At 48.0% G+C, this 19,374-nt stretch overlaps 2 protein-coding genes across 3 annotated transcripts in view; one reads left to right on the top strand and one right to left on the bottom strand.

The window, feature by feature from the left end:
* The window catches only part of CIMAP2 (ciliary microtubule associated protein 2), a 36,191-nt gene extending 27,681 nt beyond the window's left edge, over positions 1-8,510 (top strand). Inside the window, exons 10-11 of one of the 2 annotated variants that reach the window (XM_063698353.1) lie at positions 8,059-8,195; positions 8,351-8,510. In XM_063698353.1, coding sequence (XP_063554423.1) covers positions 8,059-8,131 — 73 coding nt within the window. In that variant the 3' untranslated portion in view covers positions 8,132-8,195; positions 8,351-8,510. Of the gene's footprint in view, positions 1-7,873; positions 7,961-8,058; positions 8,197-8,350 lie in introns of those variants that run through there. The other variant, XM_055349801.2, reaches the window with a different exon arrangement.
* Positions 8,511-15,812: 7,302 nt separating this feature from the next.
* Positions 15,813-19,374, bottom strand: part of DHCR24 (24-dehydrocholesterol reductase) — a 40,037-nt gene continuing 36,475 nt past the window's right edge. The window contains exon 9 of the mRNA XM_004025855.4: positions 15,813-18,571. Coding sequence (XP_004025904.2) covers positions 18,418-18,571 — 154 coding nt within the window. The 3' untranslated portion in view covers positions 15,813-18,417. The remainder of the gene's footprint in view (positions 18,572-19,374) is intronic.

Raw genomic sequence — 19,374 nt, 5'->3', positions numbered from 1 at the left:
CTAGCCAACTTTCTAGATCTTCTGGATCTTCCAGCAAGGTCTTTTTTACTCCGTCTGGTCTACCTCTGGCCATGTGGATATCAGAACTCTGCTCCAGGCCAGGCTCTGACCCACTCCCTTTGTCTTCCCCACATTGTGACATTGGCCACCCTATGATTTGTTCTTTTTTTTACATTTTTATTTCTTGAGATGGAGTCGCACTCTTTTTGCCCAGGCTGGGATGCAATGGCTCACTGCAACCTCCACCTCCCAGGTTCAAGCAATTCTCCTGCTTCAGCCTCCAAAGGAGCTGGGATTACAGGCGTGCATCACCACAGCCGGCTAATTTTTGTATTTTTGGTAAAGATGGGGTTTCACCATGTTGGCCAGGCTGGTCTCAAACTCCTGACCTCAAGTGATCTGCCTGCCTCAGCCTCCCAAAGTGCTGGGATTACTGGGGTAAGCCACCATGCCTGGCCTATGATTTGTTCTTGAAACATCTTCCCCACAGTTTTTGTTTGGAAAACTCCTATTCACCCATCTATAGCGCTGCTTAAATAGGGAGTCTTCCCTGATTTTTTTTCCAGGCAGCTTCAAAAGTTCATACAGAACTTTTCTACTTTCCAGCTCTGGTGTCTTGCTGGCAGGCACAGAAGGAACTCAGTGAATATTTGTTAAATGATGAGTCAGTACATTAATTAGTAAAATGGGCCAGGATCTGATAACTCCATGAAAGGAACTCATGAGAAACTTCTTGTCTGATTTGGCAGAAGTTTATTTTTCCTTTCAAGTTTCTTTCCCTGGTATTTTATTACAAAAATTTCAAACATATAGCAAAGTTGAAAGAAATTTACAGTGTATACCTGTATACCCACTACTCAGATTATACAGGTTGAGTCTCTCTTGTCTGAAATGCTTAAGATTAGAATTGTCTTGGATTTGGGATTTTTTTTCAGACTTTGAAATATGTGGATATATATAATGAGGTATCTTAGGGATGGGACCCAAGTCTAAACATGAAATTCATTTATGTTTCATACATGCCATATACACACAGCCTAAAGGTAATTTTCTACAATATTTTAAATAATTTTGTGCAGTAGCAAAGTTTTGACTGCCACCCATCACATGAAGTGAGGTGTGGCATTTTCCACTTGTGGCATCATGTCGGTGCTCAAAAAGTTTTAGATTTTGGAGCATTTGGATTTTGGATTTTCAGATAAGAGAAGCTCAACCTGTACCACTAATGGTTTACTCTTCTTGCTTTATGACCTATCTTTCTACCTATCTGTCTATCCATCTGTTAATTATCTTCCATTTTTGATAAAGTTCAAAGGAAATGGCAGCCATGAGTATACCTTCTAAATGCTCCAGCACGCATACTGCATTTTTAGTATTTGAAGCTAAAAGGCATATTCTTTGTCCAGAAATCTGAAATGGAAATCATAAATGTCTATCCTCTGTAACGACAGTAATAAATTATTATATTCTTGGAATATCTTTAAAATGGACAAAGTGATGGTTTTTTTGTTTGTTTTTTGTTTTTTTGAGACAGAGTCTTGCTCTGTCACCCAGGGTGGAGTGCAGTGGTACGATGTTGGCTCACTGCAGCCTTGACCTCCTGGGCTCAAGCAATCCTCTCACCTCAGGCTTCCAAGTAGCTGGGACTACAGGTGCGTGCCACCACGCCCAGCTAATTTTTGTAATGTTTGTACAGGAGGTTTTACCATGTTGCCAGGCTGTTCTCAAACTCCTGGCCTCAAGTGATCTGCCCGCCTCGGCCTCCCAAAGTCCTGGGATTACAGGCATGATCCACTGTTCCTGGCCGGACAAAGTGATTTTGTATGTACTTATTGTATGCAATAGCTTTAAAGGGTAGGGATTACGCTCAGTGCTTTTCAGTTGAGAGTATTGAAGTTTGAAGAGAAAAAGTGATTTTCCAAAGTCATTGTTAGTAAACGGCATTGATGCATATATTTCTCAAAAATTGATTGTGCACCTACTGTGTGCCAGGCACCTTGCTGGTTCCTAGGACACTGCAGAAGAGAACCAGACAGCAGTCTGGTCCAGAGTGGCTCCAGCTTCAGGGGGAGGGCACTCACCCACCTCCCCAGAGTTACAGGGCAGCCTGAGAAGAGGAATGAAGGCAGGTGGGGCCCAGGACTTCTCTCTCTCTGTCCAGAACACTTTGCCCACTCTTTCCTCCGAAGCTTTCTGGAAGATGAGAGCAGAAGGGAAGGCTCTTTGAACCCAGGAAGGCTGAGGCATATTTGGCCTTCACCATGACCCATCTTCCTGCCCTTACCCCACCTGACCTTATTTGATCACTCTCCTTTTACCCTTTGTGCATGCTGTTTTGGTGAGATTTGGAAGTTTGGGTAGGAAAGAGGGACTCAGGAAGCTCAGGATGTGGAGTCCTCTCCTTCTCCCCTCAACCCCCTCTGCATGTTTACTCTGGGACACAGAAGTCAGGTGGTTGCCGTTGAGACTGTGTGGCACCAGGGGAAACTGGGCTTAACTCCAAGGGAAGGCAGTCGGGAGAGAAGGCCGTACTTTTTCATTTCTCCTTCCTTCCCTCTCTCCCTCCCTCCCCCCTCACCCGCCCACCCGCCTGCCTGCCTTCCCTCTGTCCCCCTCTCCTTATTCCTCTCTGTATTTCTGGTGGTGCTGGATGGGGTAGAGACTTGAGCATATTTCTGGCTGATGGGCAGGGAAGGAGGGGGAGATTCTCTTGTGAGGTGGTGGAACATGCTCGTTGCTTGGGCTGGAGGGGTGATCACCCTGAGCACAGGGAGAAACGTTGGCCTTGGATGGGGGTAGGGGGTGGGGGAGAAAAAAGTTGATGATTTAATTGAATTTAGTGGACATTTGCTAGGGGTCAGAACAGAGAAGGTCTCAGGCAAACGGGGCAGAGAGGAAGGATTGATTTAGCATCAGGTACATGAAGGAGGGCTCAGCCAGGTGCCATAAGTGTGTGGGGCAGAAATGCCCATGTCTACCTGGAAAGGTGGCCTGGAGAGATGGAGGATATTCTGGGCTGGAATATCCTCAGCCTGGCCGTGAGGGCTAAACGAGCCTGGCCTGATCAGGGATGGCTGAGCAGCGGGAGGGTGGGGTGTGGCAGGGGATATGGAAGAACGAAGCCAGGTGAATCAGGTGGGGTGGGATCGGCCGAGTCTTGATGGAGGAGTCTGGTCTCTGCTGATGAATACCTGCAAATCAAGCAGCCAGTAAGCGTTCTTCAAAGTGCAGTTGACATGGGAGGAAATCTTTGGAAAACGCCACTTGGAAGATGTAATGTTAGGATGGGGCTCGCCTTTGCCTTCTCATATCTGAATTACCAGTTGCTCAGGTAGGAAACCTTCAGGGGGTTATGAAATATTACAGTAGACCCTTTAAAAATGAGTCCTAGATTGAGGTAGGGGACTGTGGTTCTGTTGTTTATAAACCATGTGCTATTGACAAGTCATGTGACCTTCCTGTTGCACATTTTGTTCCCCAAATGACATCAGCATTTATAGCCCATGTCCCCATAGGTAGCCTGGACTCCGCTCTGTGTTGTCTGCTTGATGGCCTTCAGATCAGCATGGACTTTTCACCCTGACATGGCCCGTTTGAGGCTCCAACAAGTTGGTGAACATCGGGAGAAGATGCAGGTTAAAGTCTCCACTTTGGCATCTCTTAGCTGTGTGGCCCTGGGCTATTAAGCACAACTCTCTTTTCTTAGCTGTAGAATGGGCACAATGAAGCCTGTCTCACAGGCCAGGGTCTACATGTAAGACTTGCCCATAGCCCAGCACTGCACAGCAGGGTACTGCTGGCATGTGGGAGGGGTGAGGTGCCTCTTCTTCATGGTGCCAGACTCTCCTGCCCAGTGGTGGGACAGTTGGCATTCCAGGTGCCTGCCCACTGGTTGGGGAGTAGTGGCCCCCAGTCTTTGGGACGACCCCAAAACCCTCCTGCATGTGTTCATTGCCCCCAAGGGGGAAAATGCCACCCCCAATTTAGCTGATTCAATTCAGGATACATTTACTGAGCGCCAACAACATGCAAGGAAGTCTGCTGGGATCACCCTTGAAGGGGGCTGTGTGTAATGGTTGGAAGGAGCAGAGGCCTGGGAGGCAGGAGAACAGACTTTCTGTCCCTAATCTATACAGATCATTTCATCTTTTTCTCGCATTGAGTATATATCTGTACTGGATACCTATGTTTAAGGCTATGGCTGTTTTTCCAAATTGCTTATAGTTGAGGATAGAGTGTATTGGAGGGGGAGAGAGGAAATACTATGGGAGTTCAGAGGAGGCAAATATTATATTGAATTTGGAGCCTTCCAAGCAGGGAGGGCTGCTTGGAAGAAATGGCATTTGATCTGGTTCTCAAAAGCTGGATAAGAGTTGGGCTTGGAAAGGGGTAACAACTGTTAATCAAAGGTTGACTATGTGCCAGGCACTGTACTCAGCTCTGTATAAACATCTTTCATCCGGGCATAGTAGTTCATGCCTGTAATCCCAGCACTTTGGGAGGCTGAGGCAGGCAGATCACCTGAGGTGAGGAATTCGAGACCATCCTGGCCAACATGGTGAAAGCACGTCTTTACTAAAAATACAAAAATTAGCTGGGTGCGGTGGTGGGTGCCTGTAGTCCCAACTACTCGGGAGGCTGAGGCAGGAGAATCGCTTGAATCCAGCGGTGGAGGTTGCAGTGAGCTGAGATCCCGCCACTGCACTCCAGCCTAGGCAATAGAATGAGACTCCATCTCAATTAAAAAAAAAAATCATCTCTCATGGGCATCACAAAGCTCTGTGAGGTATGTAATAATTGCTTTTATTATATAGGTGAGGAAACTGAGTAACTTTCCCAGGGCCACAGCGAGTTACTCACTGTAGCAGTTAGCTATTGCTACATAACAAACCACCCAGAAACTCTGTGGCTTAAAACAATAGCCATTTGTTATTGTTCATGAGTCTATGGGTTGGCTGGGGGCTGGCTGGTCTGGGATGGTCTTGGATGGAACAACTAGACTCTTCCACACAGACTCCGGCCTTCAGTGGTGTAGCCCAGGCTTGCTCCTATGGAGGAGGCTGGGGTTTGTGAGAGGAAGTGTGCAAGGCCTTTTGCAGCCCAGCCTCAGAATGCCACACCATTATTTCTACCACATTCTGTTGGCCAAAGCAAGTTCCATGGCCAGCCCAGATTCGAGTGGGGCAGGGATTGGGGGGGAGTAGACTCTACCTCTTGATGGGAGAGGCTGCAAAGTCACATTGGAAAGGCCACCAATACAAGGAGCTATGGAGGCCTGGGCCATTTTTGCTCTCTGTCTAGTACAATCGCAAAATAGGATTGGATCTCTGGTCCATCTGGCTCCAGGCTGTGTTCTTTCCTCAAGGGTTTTCTTCTTCCAGGGAGGAGAAAAAAATTAGGACAGAGGGAAGAGCATGAGCGAAGGAAAGGAAGCAAAAAGTTCAGGACATATCTGGGCAATACTAAATGGCCCATTTTGAGTGATGTGTGGGGTGTGTAGAGGGGAATAGTGGAGAATAAGGCAGGAGAGGTGGTTCGGTCAGTCCTTAGAGGGCTGGAATGCTATAGATAAGCTGCTTGGACTTTATTCTGTATTTGAGAAGCCACAGAATTTTTTTAAAGTTGAATTTATTTATTTATTATTTTTTTCGAGACAGAGTTTTATTTTGCTCTGTTGCTCAGGCTGGAGTGCAATGGCGCGATCTCGGCTCACTCTAACCTCTGCCTCCTGGGTTCAAGCGATTCTCTTGCCTCAGCCTCCTGAGTAGCTGGGATTACAGGCACCTGCCACCACGCCCGGCTAATTTTTGTATTTGTAGTAGAGACAGGGTTTCACCATGTTGGCCAGGCTGGTCTCAAACTCTTGACCTCAGGTGATCCACCTGCCTTGGCCTCCCAAAGTGCTAGGATTATAGGCATGAGCCACCGTGCCCAGCCTAAAGTTGAACTTATTATAGCATAACTCACATGCAGTAAAATTCATTCTCTTTAGGTATACAATTCTATGAGGTTTTGTTGTTGTTTTCTGAGATAGTGTCAACACTCTGTCACCCAAGCTAGAGCACAGTGGTGTGAACATGGCTTATGGCAGCCTTGACCTTCTGGGCTCGAGCAATCCTCCCACCTCAGGTCCCAAGTACTGGGACTACAGGTGTGCACTACTACACCCAGCTAATTTTTAAATTTCTTGTAGAGACGTGCTTTTGCTATTCTGCCCAGCCTGTTCTTGAGCACCTGGGCTCAAGCAATCCACCCACCTCAGCCTCCCAGAGTGCTGGGACTACAGGCATGAGCCACCACGCCCAGCCCAATTCTATGAGTTTTGACAAATGCATGTAGTTGTCATACATATCACCTCAGGCAAGATATAGAATATTCCCATCCCCCTTGTGCTATCTGTAGTCAGTCTACTCCTCCCACTGCCAACCCTGGCAATTCTACCATCCCTGGAGTTTTGCCTTTTCCAGAATGTCATATAAGTGGAATCATCTGTATGTAGAATTTTGTATCTTTTTCTTTCATGTTACACGGTGCTCTTGAGATTCAGCCATGCTGTTGTTGTGTGTATCATAGTTTGTTCCTTTTCAATGCTGAGTTGGATTGCGTTGTATGGTTGTGACACAGTTTGTTTATCCATTCCTAAGTTGAGGGACATTTGGATTGTTTACAGTTTGGGGAATTTTTAATAAAGCTGCTATAAACAGTTAAATACAGGTCTTCATGTAGACGTATGTTTTTATTTCTCTCTGGTAAATATCTAGGAGTAGGATTTCTAGGTCACTTGGTGGGTGTGTGTATAACTTTGTAAGAAGCTGCTGAACTATCTTGAAATGGCTGGTTCATTTTGCACTCCCACCAGCAACGTATGAGGGGTCTAAAGGTTCTGCATCCTTGTCAGCACTTGGTATTGTCAGGGTTTTTCTTTTCTGATTTGAGCCATTCTAATAGTATATTTCATTATGGTTTGAATTGCATTTCTCCAGTGACAAGATGTTGAGGATCTTTTCATAGGCATCCTCTGATGTCTTCTTTTGGTGAAGTGTTTTCAAATCTTTTGCACATTTTAAACAAAGGGGCTGCTTAGTTCCTTAGATATTCTAAGCATAAGTCCTTTATCAGATACGTGTTTTGCAAATATTTTTCCCCAGATATCCAGAAGGATTTTAATGGGAAGTAATTCTTGTGTTTAATAAACATACTTAGGGCATTATGGACTGTTGTGGGGATAGAGACAGGGAGGCTGCCTCAATAGTAGAAATGAGAAATGAGGCATGGGGCTGGGCCAGGGGCTGTGGGCATGGTGAGGAATGGAGAGACAGGAGGCGTGGAGACCCACTGGATGGTGGGAAAGACCACTCTTACCCTAGTGAGTCCTCCCTCCTTTGACAAATATTTGTTAAGCATGGGTAATGATCTAGGCATAGGGGAAATACCAGTGAAGAAGTGCAAGTCCTGCGTTCATGGAGTTCACATCTTGTTGGGGAGGACAGACAACAAACAGATACATAAAGTGTGTAACGTAAGGGCTGGCGGATGCTGTTTGACACACACAGCAAGGGGTTCTTATGGAAGTGCCATCTTCCAAAGGGCTCACGGGATGGGAGGTTGAGTCCTCAGGGTTTCCACTCATGGGAAAGAATTGGAGCAGTGGAGGGAAAGTGGGACTGAGGTCAGGGCCTACATTCTGGCCCTGATGCTGGCCTTCAGGTGACCTCAGGTAAGTTCCCTCCTCTCTCTGGTCCTTGGTCTTCCTCTCAGGGTTGGGTTAGATAATTTTCCAGGGACTATGATTTTATACCTGAAGTTCTTACAAGCCAACTTGGGTGCTTTAATGAGCTGAACTGAGTGTGAATTGCTGTAATCCCATCCTTAGAATCAGGCTGTTTTGTTGGAAAGGCCTAGAAGTCATCAATTTTGGCCTCTCACCAATGTAGGATCTCCTGTGAAGCAGAACCAACAGGTACCTGTTCATTCCCTATGGGTGTCCCTCCAGGGATGAGGAGCTCACTCCCTTCCAAGGGATCACTTCCTTTTTTAATTTTTTCTGTCTTTTTAAAGGGAAAGGATCACACCATTTACTAAGGGGAAGTGCCCTCCAACTGTGGATTACAATTCAGATCCTACTCCTTAAAGCCACATGTGAAGGACAGCCTGCAGTGACCGGAGAGCCCAAAGGCCTGAAGACAAATCTGGGGGTGACAGCATGGGCATGGGAGTGGGGTGTCTTAGAGAAAGGACACATGGGTCTGGGAGAGGGGAGAGATGTATGGGGATCACCTTTGCCAGAGCTGCATACCTGAAGGTCACAGTGTCTTCCGGGACAGCTGGGGACAGGTATCTTTTGTTGCAGGAGATCAATTATCCTGAGAACTCAACTCAGCCAGTGACATGAACATGGGGGCCAGAGAGCAGATGGACTGAAGGGATGGGACGTGGTTGACCCTCGTGGGACCCTTTCTATTCCAAAGCCAGAGTGCTTGGCTCCTTGTTTATTAAAGTTCAGAAAGTGGTGGGAGAGTGTAGCATGTATTACACGGCAATTCTAGGACTCTGCAGGAACACCTCATTGCCATCCCAGGATGCTTCTGGAAGCTTAGCAGGGCCTCACTGATGAGGAAACTGCTGACCTCAGGCAATGTCCAGCCATGGGGAACATCGGCTTCACCCCTGAGTCAGCCCTTGTGGGCACCCTTCCCTCACTGTTTCATGTCAGTGAGAATGGGGGAGCAGGTTGTCCCTAGAGGAGACTGGGATACCACAGCTTCGTCCACAAAGCATACATAATGATAAAAAATACTTGAAACACTTTCTTCCATGCGCGAGTGTCTTACAAAAAGCGGTTATTCTCCTGTGTCAAAACAAATGTTTTTGAAGAAGTAAAGCCATCTTTATTCACCTTGCCAACGTATTGCACATGACCAGGTGCCCATGCCCACTAGGTGATCCTCAGAACCTGGTTGCCGCAGGACTGCCTATGTTTGACACCCACTCATTGTCATGTTACTTGTGGTCCATGTTGCAAGGGGGTGCTGAAGGCATACTAAGAACCTGGACGTTAAGACTGGGGAAAAACTGCTACCCTCCTGAGCAACCAGGGAGGTGCTAGAACCTGATGTTACTTTTTTAAGATTTATGTGCTGGGGTGTTCAACCCAGTCACCCGCAGGACCACTTCTAGAAACTGAACTGGAATTCGGTGGTTATGAAACATTTATTCATTTATTTTTGGGGGCTGAGGAGCTCTTTTTTTTTTTTCCCCGAACAAAAGCTTTTAGGGAAAGTCCAATATAACAAACATGTAGCCACTTTGAATCAAGCTGGGTGAGGCCAGGAGACCAGCCCTCGTGGCCAGCCCCTGTGCCCTCCTTCCCCAGGGATTGTTAGGAACCAGGCCTCGCGGTAGGAGGTGAGCAGTGGGTGAGCTCCGCCTCCTGTCAGATCAGCGGCGGCATTAGATTCTCACAGGAGCCGAACCCTATTGTGAACTGCACATGTGAGGGATCTAGGTTGCATGCTCCTTATGAGAATATAACTAATGCTTGATGATCTGAGGTGGAACAGTTTCATCCTGAAACCATCCTCCCCTGCCACCCCGCCCTACCCTGGTCTGTGGAAGAACGGTCTTCCATGAAACAGGTTCCTGGTGCCAAAAAGACTGGGGACCGCTGTAATAAAGGACTTACATCCAGAATATATATGTGAGTTCATATATATCTCAATAAGAAACAACAAAATAAAAAAATGTATAAAAGATGTAACAGACGCTTTAACAAGAAGATATATGGATGGCAAATAACCACATGAAAATAAACTCAATGTCATTAGGCATTAAGGAAATGCAAATTAAAACCACAATGAGATACCACTACCCACCTATTAGGATGGCTAAAATTGAAAAGACTGACCATACCAAGTGTTGGTGAGAATGTGGAACTCTCGTATACTGCTGGTGGAAGTGTAAAATGGTACAACTATCTTAGTTCATGTAGAAGATGTTAACATCAGGCCAGATGTGGTGGCTCACGCCTGTAATCCCAGCACTTTGGGAGGCCAAAGCGGGCGGATCACCTGAGGTCAGGAGTTCGAGGTCAGCCTGGCCAACATGGTGAAACCCTGTCTCTACTAAAAATACAAAAAAATTAGCTGGGCGTGGTGATGGGCACCTATAGTCCCAGCTACCCGGGAGGCTGAGGCAGGAGAATCGCTTGAACCCGGGAGGCAGAGGTTGCAGTGAGCTGAGATCGTGCCATTGCACTCCAGCCTGGGCGACACAGCGAGACTCCATCTCAAAAAAAAAAAAAAGATGTTAACATCAGGGGAAGGCAAGTGAGGGGGATTGCTGTACTACCATTGTGATGTTTCTGTAGAATTAATTACAAATAAAAATAAGTAATAAAACGAGTTAAAATGTATGCAATAAAACTTTTTAAAGAGACTGTTTACCTTACAAAATAAGTATATTTGTTCAAATATCTCTATCAGCTATTATATTATAGACAGTCACTGTCACTGTAGAGAAGGTCAGCAAGGCCAGGTGCGGTGGCTCACGCCTGTAATCCCAGCACTTTGGGAGGCCAAGGTGGGCAGATTACCTGAGGTCAGAAGTTCGAGACCAGCCTGGCCAACATGGTGAAACCCCGTCTCTACTAAAAATACAAAAAAAAAAAAAATTAGCCAGGCGTGGTGGAAGGCACTTGTAATCCCAGCTACTCGGGAGGCTGAGGTAGGAGAATTGCTTAAACCTGGGAAGTGGAGGTTGCAGTGAGCAGAGATCAAGCCACTGCACTCCAGGCTGGGTGACAGAGCAAAACTGTCTCAAAAAAAAAAAAAAAGAGAGAGAGAAGGTCAGCAAATCTGTGATGCTTGCCTTTTTATAAGAGAAACCTGTGTAACAACTTCATTTATTTATTTATTGAGGCAGGGTCTTGCTGTGTCCAGCCCAGGCTGGAGTGCAGTGGTGTCATCATGGCTAACTACAGCCTCGACCTCCTGGGCTCAAGTGATGCTCACACCTCTCAGCCTGTCAAGTAGCTGGGACTATAGGCTGCACCACCACGCCTGGATAATGTTTTTGTTTTTTCAGAGATAGGGTCTTGCTATGTTGCCCAGCTTGGTCTGGAACTCCTGGGCTCAAGCTGTCTTCCCACCTTGGCCTCCTAAAGTGCTGGGATTATAGGCATAAATCACCGAGCCTGGCCACAACTTTTTTTTTTTTTTTTTGAGACAAAGTCTTGCTCTGTCGCCCAGGCTGGAGTGTAGTGGTGGGATCTCAGTTTACTGCAACCTCTGCCTCCTGGGTTCTAGCGATTCTCATGCCTCAGACCCGCAAGTAGCTGGGACTACAGGCATGAGCCACCACGACTGGCTATGTTTGTATTTTTAGTAGAGATGGGGTTTTGGCTGGTCTCAAACTCCTGGCCTCAAGTGATCTACCAGCCTCGGCCTCCCAAAGTGCTGGGATTACAGGTGTGAGCCACCGTGTCTGCCCCCTGGCCACAACTTTAAATTAGGCAATTCTTTTAAATATTTTGCCATGAGATAAGAATGAGTTCATGTTACAAAAATAATGTGTGCTGGGGAGGGACATTCATCTATAATGGAGCAAAAGGCTCTCTGGCTGCCAGGGCCGGCTTTGCTGCCTATGGAGGGCTAGAAGTGCCAGGAACTCCACATCCCTCTGGAGCTACCCTCACTGAGGGTAGTTGGTGTATAAATACCAGCTCCCTCAGCCCTTGTGGGATGTACCTTTGAAATGCACGTTTTACACTGGTTTCCAGTTTTCCCAGTGCAGTCACACTGTAGTGGCCCCCATTGGTAACCTGCTTGAGAATGAACCCATTATTTGCTGTCATCCCTTCTCCACTCCCCTGCTGGTGTTTTCTTCACCTCCCAAATAAACTGCTTGCATTCAAATCTTTGTCTTAGGGTTGGCTTCTAGGGAAACCCAAACCAAGACAAACACTAACATTTTCTCAGGCATCCTGATGGATCATCCTGTTACACCCTGGGCTTGGGAACCTCATTTGGTGACCACTGCTCTGCTCTGCGACAATAACTCCATCTGTCTGTCCAGGCTCTCCTTGCACACCCTCAAGACAGCCCTTCCCAGTGCAGGGCAGCTATGATTGTAAAAGGGTCCTTTGGATGTTGAGCTAAAATCTGGCTTGTTGTGACCCTTGCCCTCCTGCCTGGGCAGGGCCATAAGAGGACATGGAGTTCTGCAGGTTGTTAACTGGACTCTGCTGGGGCCTCCAGCAATCCCTGGAGAAGGAGGGCACAGGCCCTGACCATGAGGGCTGGACTCCTGGCCGCACCCAGCTTGACTCAAAGTAACTCCATGTTTGTTATATATTGGACTTTCCCTAGAAGCTTTTGTTTGGGGGAAAAAGCTCCACAGCCAAAAATGAAATGAATAAATATTTAATAACCACCAAATTCTAGTTCCATCTCTTGAAGTGGTCCTGCAGGTGACTGGGTTTAACCCTCCAGCACATACATCTTAAAAAAGCAACAGCAGGTTCTAGCACCTCCCTGGTTGCTCAGGAGGGTAGTGATCTCTCCCACTCCGGTGTGAGATGCTGCCAGGTTGTGGGAAGCCCTGAGCAGGCCAAAAATAGCCTTTTACAAGCCATGCCACCAGACTTAACATCCAGGTTCTTACTATGCCTTCAGCACCACCTTGCAACATGGACCACAGGTAACGTAACAATGAGTGGGCATCACACATAGGCAGTCCTGCTGCAACCAGGTTCTGAAGATCAGCTAGTGGGCATGGGCAGCTGGTCATCTGCAATGCCTTGGCAAGGTGAAGCATGGCTGGCATAGCTGCTCACTTTACAGAGAGAAACTGAGGCCCACAGGAGGAACAAGTTTACGTAGGTTGCACGGCGTGGTTGCTTTAGTAAACATTAATAGAATGGGACTTCATTTGCTGTGTTAGGTTCTTATCAATACCTAAGGGTGACGGTTCTGACCATCATGAACGCTGTACCGTGCTGTCTTTGGCTTTTTACCTTGAGTTCACAACATCCCTGGGCACACCAGCCAGGCCAGCTCTGGGAAGCTCCCTTTGTTAAAAGCTCAGGTCCTCCCATCCTCATTGCTGTGGGCTGCTTGATGCCTGTCCTGGGCCTGAGCAAGCCCAGGTCCCACTCTGGCCCTGCCATAGTCCTTTGGCCCTGAAGGCAGTTTCACCTTCGCCAACTTGACCCTTGGAGCTCCTCCTTCTCAGGAGCAGTTTATACCTGTTCCCAGGTTCAGTTGATCCACTTCCTCTTCCTGGACCTGCGGCAGCATTAGCCAGGGAATGGGGGTTCACCAATAATGAGAATGATTAACAAGGGAGTGGGGATGATCATAGAGATGCCTGAGGTTCAGAAGCCTGAGAGGCGAATGTACTGAGGCCAGAGCCAGGGTGCAGGAGCTACCTTTCCTGCTAAGCTTGGATTTGGAGGGCTCATTAAGAGAGGTCTCTGTTAAGTGGTGTGCTGGTAAATGTTTGTCTCTCAAAACAAAACAAAGCCCTCCTGTGATAGTTAATTCTGTGTCAATTTCACAGCGCTACGGGGTGCCCAGACATGTGACCAAATATTAGTTTGGGTGTGTCTGGGAGGGTGTTTCTGGATGAGATTGACATTGAATCAGACTGAGCAAAGCAGGTTGCCCTTCCTAAAGCAGGTGGGTCTCATTCAATCAACTGAAGACACGAACAGAACAAAAGGACTGAATGAGAGGAAACTCCTCCTGCCTGAGTGCTTAAGCTGGGACATCAGGGTTTTCCTGCCTTCAGACTTGAATTGAAAAATGGGCTCTTCTTGGGTCTTGAGCCTACCAGCTTTTGGACTGGAACTTACACCATTGGCTCTCCTGGTTCTCAGCCCTTTGGACTCAAACTGGAACTGTATCATTGGCTTTCCTGGGTATCTAGCTTGCCTACTGTAGCTCTTGGGGCTTCTTAGCCTCCATAATCACATGAACCAATACTTTATAAGTCTCTGTTTCTCTGTCTCTGCATGTGTCTTGCCTTTCTATACAGTCATGTGATGCATAACATTTTGGTCAATGACAGACTGCATATACAATGGTGGACCCATAAGATTATAATGCCCTATTTTTACTGTACCTTTTCTATGTTTAGATATACAAGTACTTAGCATTGGGTTATAATTGCTTATAGTATTCAGTACTGTACCATGTTGTACAGGTCTGTAGCCTAGGAGCAATAAGCTATCCCATATAGCTAGGTGTGTAGTAGGCTGTACCATTTAGGTTCGTGTAACTACACTGTGTGATATTCACACAATAATGAAATCACCTAATGATGCATTTCTCAGAACTTATCCTCGTTAAGGGATGTGTGCCTGTTGTGTGTGTGTTTGTGTGTATCTCCTATTGATTGTTTCTCTGGAGAACACTGATTAATATAACAGAACAAGCCCTGATTCGTAGTGCTGCTAATTTCTGTGGTGTAAATGCTCCCCCTGTGGGTGATTTCAGGCTGCCAATGTCACTGAACATGGAAGTGGAAGGAGGTGTGCATGATGGTCCTTGTAAGCTGGTACAAGCCGTATCCAGCACACCACTGACCCCCTCCCACAAACACCTTTCTCACCCCTCCCCCAGAGGGATCAGACCTCAGGTCTGCCAGTGGGGTAACTAGAAGTTCCAAGGATACGCATGTGAATTCTCTTCTACTTTCAGCTTCCATTAGGTCAGGTAGTGAACAGATTGTTGACACCCTCCTGTAAGGAGGTTGGTAAACCAAGCCAAGGCCCCTTACGTGGCCCTCTTGCTTCTTCTCATAGGTCTTGATGCCAGGTTCATGGCTTGAGGTTTGTAAGGCAGCTGCTGCTAAGATTCAGATTTGGAACTGGGAGCAGCAACATACAGATTGTCCAGTCTAGCGCCTAAGCTCAGCAAACCAAGGAGCTCTGGGTTGGGCTCTCAGGCACCAGCCCAGGTAATGCCTTATTTATTTATTGAGACAGGGTCTTGCTCTGTGTCACCCCGGCTGGAGTGCAGTAGCACAATCATAGCTCACTTCATTCTCAAGTTTCTGGGCTGAAGCAATCCTCCTGCCTCAGCCTCCAGAGTAGCTGGGCCTACAGATACTTGCCACCATACTTAGCTAATTTTTAGATGGGGTCTCACTATGTTGCTCAGGCTTGGTCTTGCACTTCTGGCCACAAGCGCTTCTCCTGCAGTGACTCAGGAATCCAGGTTCCTTCTGACATAAGACTCTCCAACCACCTATGGCCTGGTTGTCATCTGCACTGAGTGAAGGGGAGAGCCAGGAGACCTCATATAGGTTTTTATGACTTCTGTTTACATTCCACTGGAAAGCTCTTAACACAAGGACACAACTGACTGTAAGGAAGGCTGGGAAAGGTAGTCTAGCTATGTGTCCGAAGAACGGAGGAATGCATTTTAATGGACAGCTAGTGAGTCCACCAGTTTGTAGATGAGGACAATAGTCTCAACAGGATTAACTTGCTAAAATTAATTGGTCACAACCAAGTGACAAAGCCAGGCCTCCACCCTAACCAGAGCCACCATCGTCTCACGTGGACTGCAGTGGCGGCCTTCTCACTGGTCTGCTTGCCATCCTGCACACAGAGGGATCCTTTCAACACTTACTCCAATCACACTCTGACAGTGATAGAAATAAACTTGTCAGTTCCTGCATGTTCTTCTAGCCCTTGGCCATGGGCTTATGGGTTCAGTGAGAGCAACTGAGTTGGGGAATGGCACAGCCTGCACCCGAGCCCAGATCTGACGCCACATTTTGGTCCCCCAAGCAAGAAACGACAAACGCCAGCTTCCAGGCCACTTTTATTTAAACAGAAGCAGCGGCCCCACAGCCACGGGGACATGTCTTCCAGACAGTAGACACAGTGCCTGTGGCTGTAAGAGCCTGACAGGGGAGATTCATGCCTTTCTCCTTGGCCCCCATGACCAAAGAAGAAAATAAAAATCACACACCATACACTGCCACACCCATCTCCACCCCTCCCTTTCAGTAATATCCAATTATTCATCCTTCTGGCCAAAGAAACTGGCTACAATTCTGATTCTAAAGAAAACCTTCATGCAGCCAAGAAACTCGAGGCTCTGGAGGGGAGAGGCTTACTCTGATACTTTCCACATGCACTGCCCACTGGCATCAAGTTTAACTCCATCCAAAACCATCACATGGATGGCCAGGGACAGGACTGGCTACAAAAAAAAGCCATGAACTCAGCTCACCATGCTAAGAAGACTGCCTCTTTCCAGGCAAGATTTTACTGGAGCAACATAACCTGAGGGTGTGATTCCAAAATACCTTCCTTTCCAAGCCCCAGGTTGTGGATAAGGTCTGGATTTTGGTTATATGACTAAGGGCGACAGAGGCTGCTGGCATCTCTGGCCACAGTCCCAGTGGCTTAGGGTTGGAGGCTTCACTGGCAAAACAATGGCACTGTTTAACTAGCTCGTGTTAACCATTCATCTACAGCAAGTAGAATCATCAGTTTTGCACTGAGCAAGGAAGCACATGGGTCTCCTATGAGAGCTAATGCCAGAATTCACATGCTTTGTAAAATATAGGATGAGGTTTGTTTCTTTCTTCTGCCCCCTCCAGAGGCCAAATGGGTAGGGTGGTTCCTTTGCCTTCTGAGTGCCTGGATGCCCCCAGCCCTCACAAGACCCTGCTAAGACACTGGCAGTGTGCCAAGCCTTGGGTGGGATGGGTGAACACCCTTCAGTGACTCTGAGAGGATTCTGGCACCTGGAATGACAAGACAGATGCTTCCCTGCAAGCCAGGTATGAGCCTTTCTGAAAATGAGATGGGAGCTGGCCTTGGGGTTGAAGGAAGGATCTTGAATGACAGATAATCCCCAAGTGTCCACTGGATTATTTTTCCTCTGACTTTCCACACAAATGAGGCTTTCCGTGGGTTTTGCATCCACAGTGTCTAAGACAATCAGAAGGGTTCCAGGGAGGTCTTGTCTGTAGCGATGTGACAGATGAAGAAACTGCAGCTCAGAGGACAATGACTTGCCCACGTTGCACAGCTCGCTGACAGTAGAGAGGGGCTGAAACCTAGGTCTCCTGACTCACACGCCACAACCATGACTGGCTCAGCTCCCTTAATTCCAGCTTCCCTTACATGACGCAATTCCTTCTCAGATTCGGGTTTTCAGCTGAGGCTGGGCAGTTCTTAAGATAGAGTTGCATAAACAACCAAGCTTTGCGTTATAACAAGCCAGGGAAGGACCTAGGGAGGTTCCCTTCCCTCTGGAACGGAAATGGAACTTTCTCTGAGCTTAGGATTTGTAAGGCACTGAAATTAACTACAGCTGGGGTGGGGAGTGGTGGGAGAAAGAAAAAGAGGGATGAGTGGTTGGAGAAATCAAGTCGATGCTCTTTTCTTCCAGCCCCACGGTGAGAATCCTACAGAAACATGAGGGTGGACTCCACTTTCCCACCTGATGCTGTCCACTCCCCAGCCCCTGCTGCAGAGCAGCGCGGACCCACTCCCACCATGACAAAGTGGGTTTTGGGAAAGATGAGGCCTGCAGGGTTGGTGAGCCAAGAAGAATGAGCCCAGGTACCCTGGATCCAATTCAGAGCGGAGACCACTCTCTCCACCTAGGTGTCCCAGGCTGAGGCTGGGACAAGATTCAACCCTGGAATGCCTTCTCCAGGAACACAGGGCACTCCGAGTGGACTCAGTGGTGGCTGGGGTGGGCCTGCAGGCCCAGGCATGAAGGAGGAAGGGGCAGGACGGCACCAAGGATGGCAGGGAGAACTTTGGCCTCGGACCTGGCTTTGGCACAGCGCATCTGGGGCCTCCCCACTCCGTGGCTGCCCTCCTGAGATCCCAGGGTGGGGAAGAGCTGTCCTTCTCCTGTGAGGACCTCGTCTGGCTGATGGAGGCGATGGCAGGGCAACTCCAGGGTATCCCCTTCATCATTCCAGCCATGGCTGTGCACAGGTGACCTAATGTGGAGCCTTTTCAGGCTCCACTGCAGATGTGACGCTGAATGGGAAGCAACAAGAGCTACCACTTACCCAGCACCTTCAATGTGACCAGTGCTCAACTCAGATGACAACAACCTGCAAGTAGGTATTACTATCCCTTTCAACTGATGAAGAGACCCGGGCTCAGAGGGGTTAAGGGACTCACCCAGAGTCACACAGCTAATGAGTTCTAAACGGGGAACTGGACTCAGGCTTGTCTGACTCCAAATCCCACATTCTTTCCATTCCACTGGGCTGCCCCCTGGAAGCCAGGAGGAAGGTGGTGTTGGGCTGTCAGGGTGGGAGTTCTGGAGGGGTTTCTCTTTGAAAGTGTGGATCTAGGAAAGCAGCCAAGCTTGAGTGAAGGGAAGATGCCTGACCACTCACACGTGTCTGTCTCTCCAGGCGGGCTCCAGCTCAGTGCCTGGCGGCCTTGCAGATCTTGTCGTACACCTCGGGGAAGGCGTCCTGGCAACCCAGCTTCTCTCGCAGCTTGTGGTACAAAGAGCCGTCAAACATCTCCCAGAACTCCTCCCGGTTCATGTAGCAGTCGGCATACAGCATCTGGAAGCTGCAGAGGCAGAGAAGTGGGTGAGGACGCCAGGAGGCACATGGAACGCGAGGCGTGAGAGAAACCCAACTGCTCATTCTGCAGCCCAGAAAAGGCTTTTGGAGGATTTCTCGTTTAACCCCCTTAACCTGATGAAGAAGATGGTGCAGGTATTCTTATCCCCCTTTTGCAGGTAGGGAATTGGGGCTTGGGGGTTAGGTAGCTTAGCAGTGGAGGCAGAGTCAGGAGTAGAGCTCAGACTGCTGGGCTTCTGCCCCTCTGCTTGGCCAGAGGCACAGCTGCCTCCCCTAATGGAGCAGTGGGGTTGTTTTCCTTTAATCTGTTATTGACTTTCAATAAACTAGACATAATTTAAAGTACACAATTGGATAAGCTTGACACATGCATGCAACCAAGGACTCCAATTACTGCAGTCCAGATCGTGGCTATAACCATCAGCCCTAAACTTTCCCCGTGCCCCTTAGTTATCCGTTGCCCTCTGCCATCCCCAGGCAACTACTGATGCGCTATCAGTATGGATTCATGTGTGTTTTTGGGAATTTTATATGAAAGGAATCATATGGCATTGTTTTTTCCTGGCTTTGTCCATGTTCCACTCAATAGTTTATCCAGGCTGTTTTCTGAGCAATCCTCTGTCCTGGGCCTCTCCGTGGTTTTTATAGACAGGAATCCCTCTCTCCTTAGCTTTGGCCTTTCCATCTGGAGCAGTTGCCCCTGGACACAGCTAAGCCCACACCCATCATCTGTTCCGTGGGGAGGAGTGGGGTGACTCCCAGGTTTCTGGCTGGGGCTGCTGGGAGGGT

Source organism: Gorilla gorilla, chromosome 1 (genome assembly GCF_029281585.2).
Source record: "Gorilla gorilla gorilla isolate KB3781 chromosome 1, NHGRI_mGorGor1-v2.1_pri, whole genome shotgun sequence".
Classification (NCBI taxonomy): domain Eukaryota; kingdom Metazoa; phylum Chordata; class Mammalia; order Primates; family Hominidae; genus Gorilla; species Gorilla gorilla.
The sequence above is the reverse complement of the archived record's forward strand: the minus strand, read 5'-3'. Positions and strand labels throughout refer to the sequence as shown.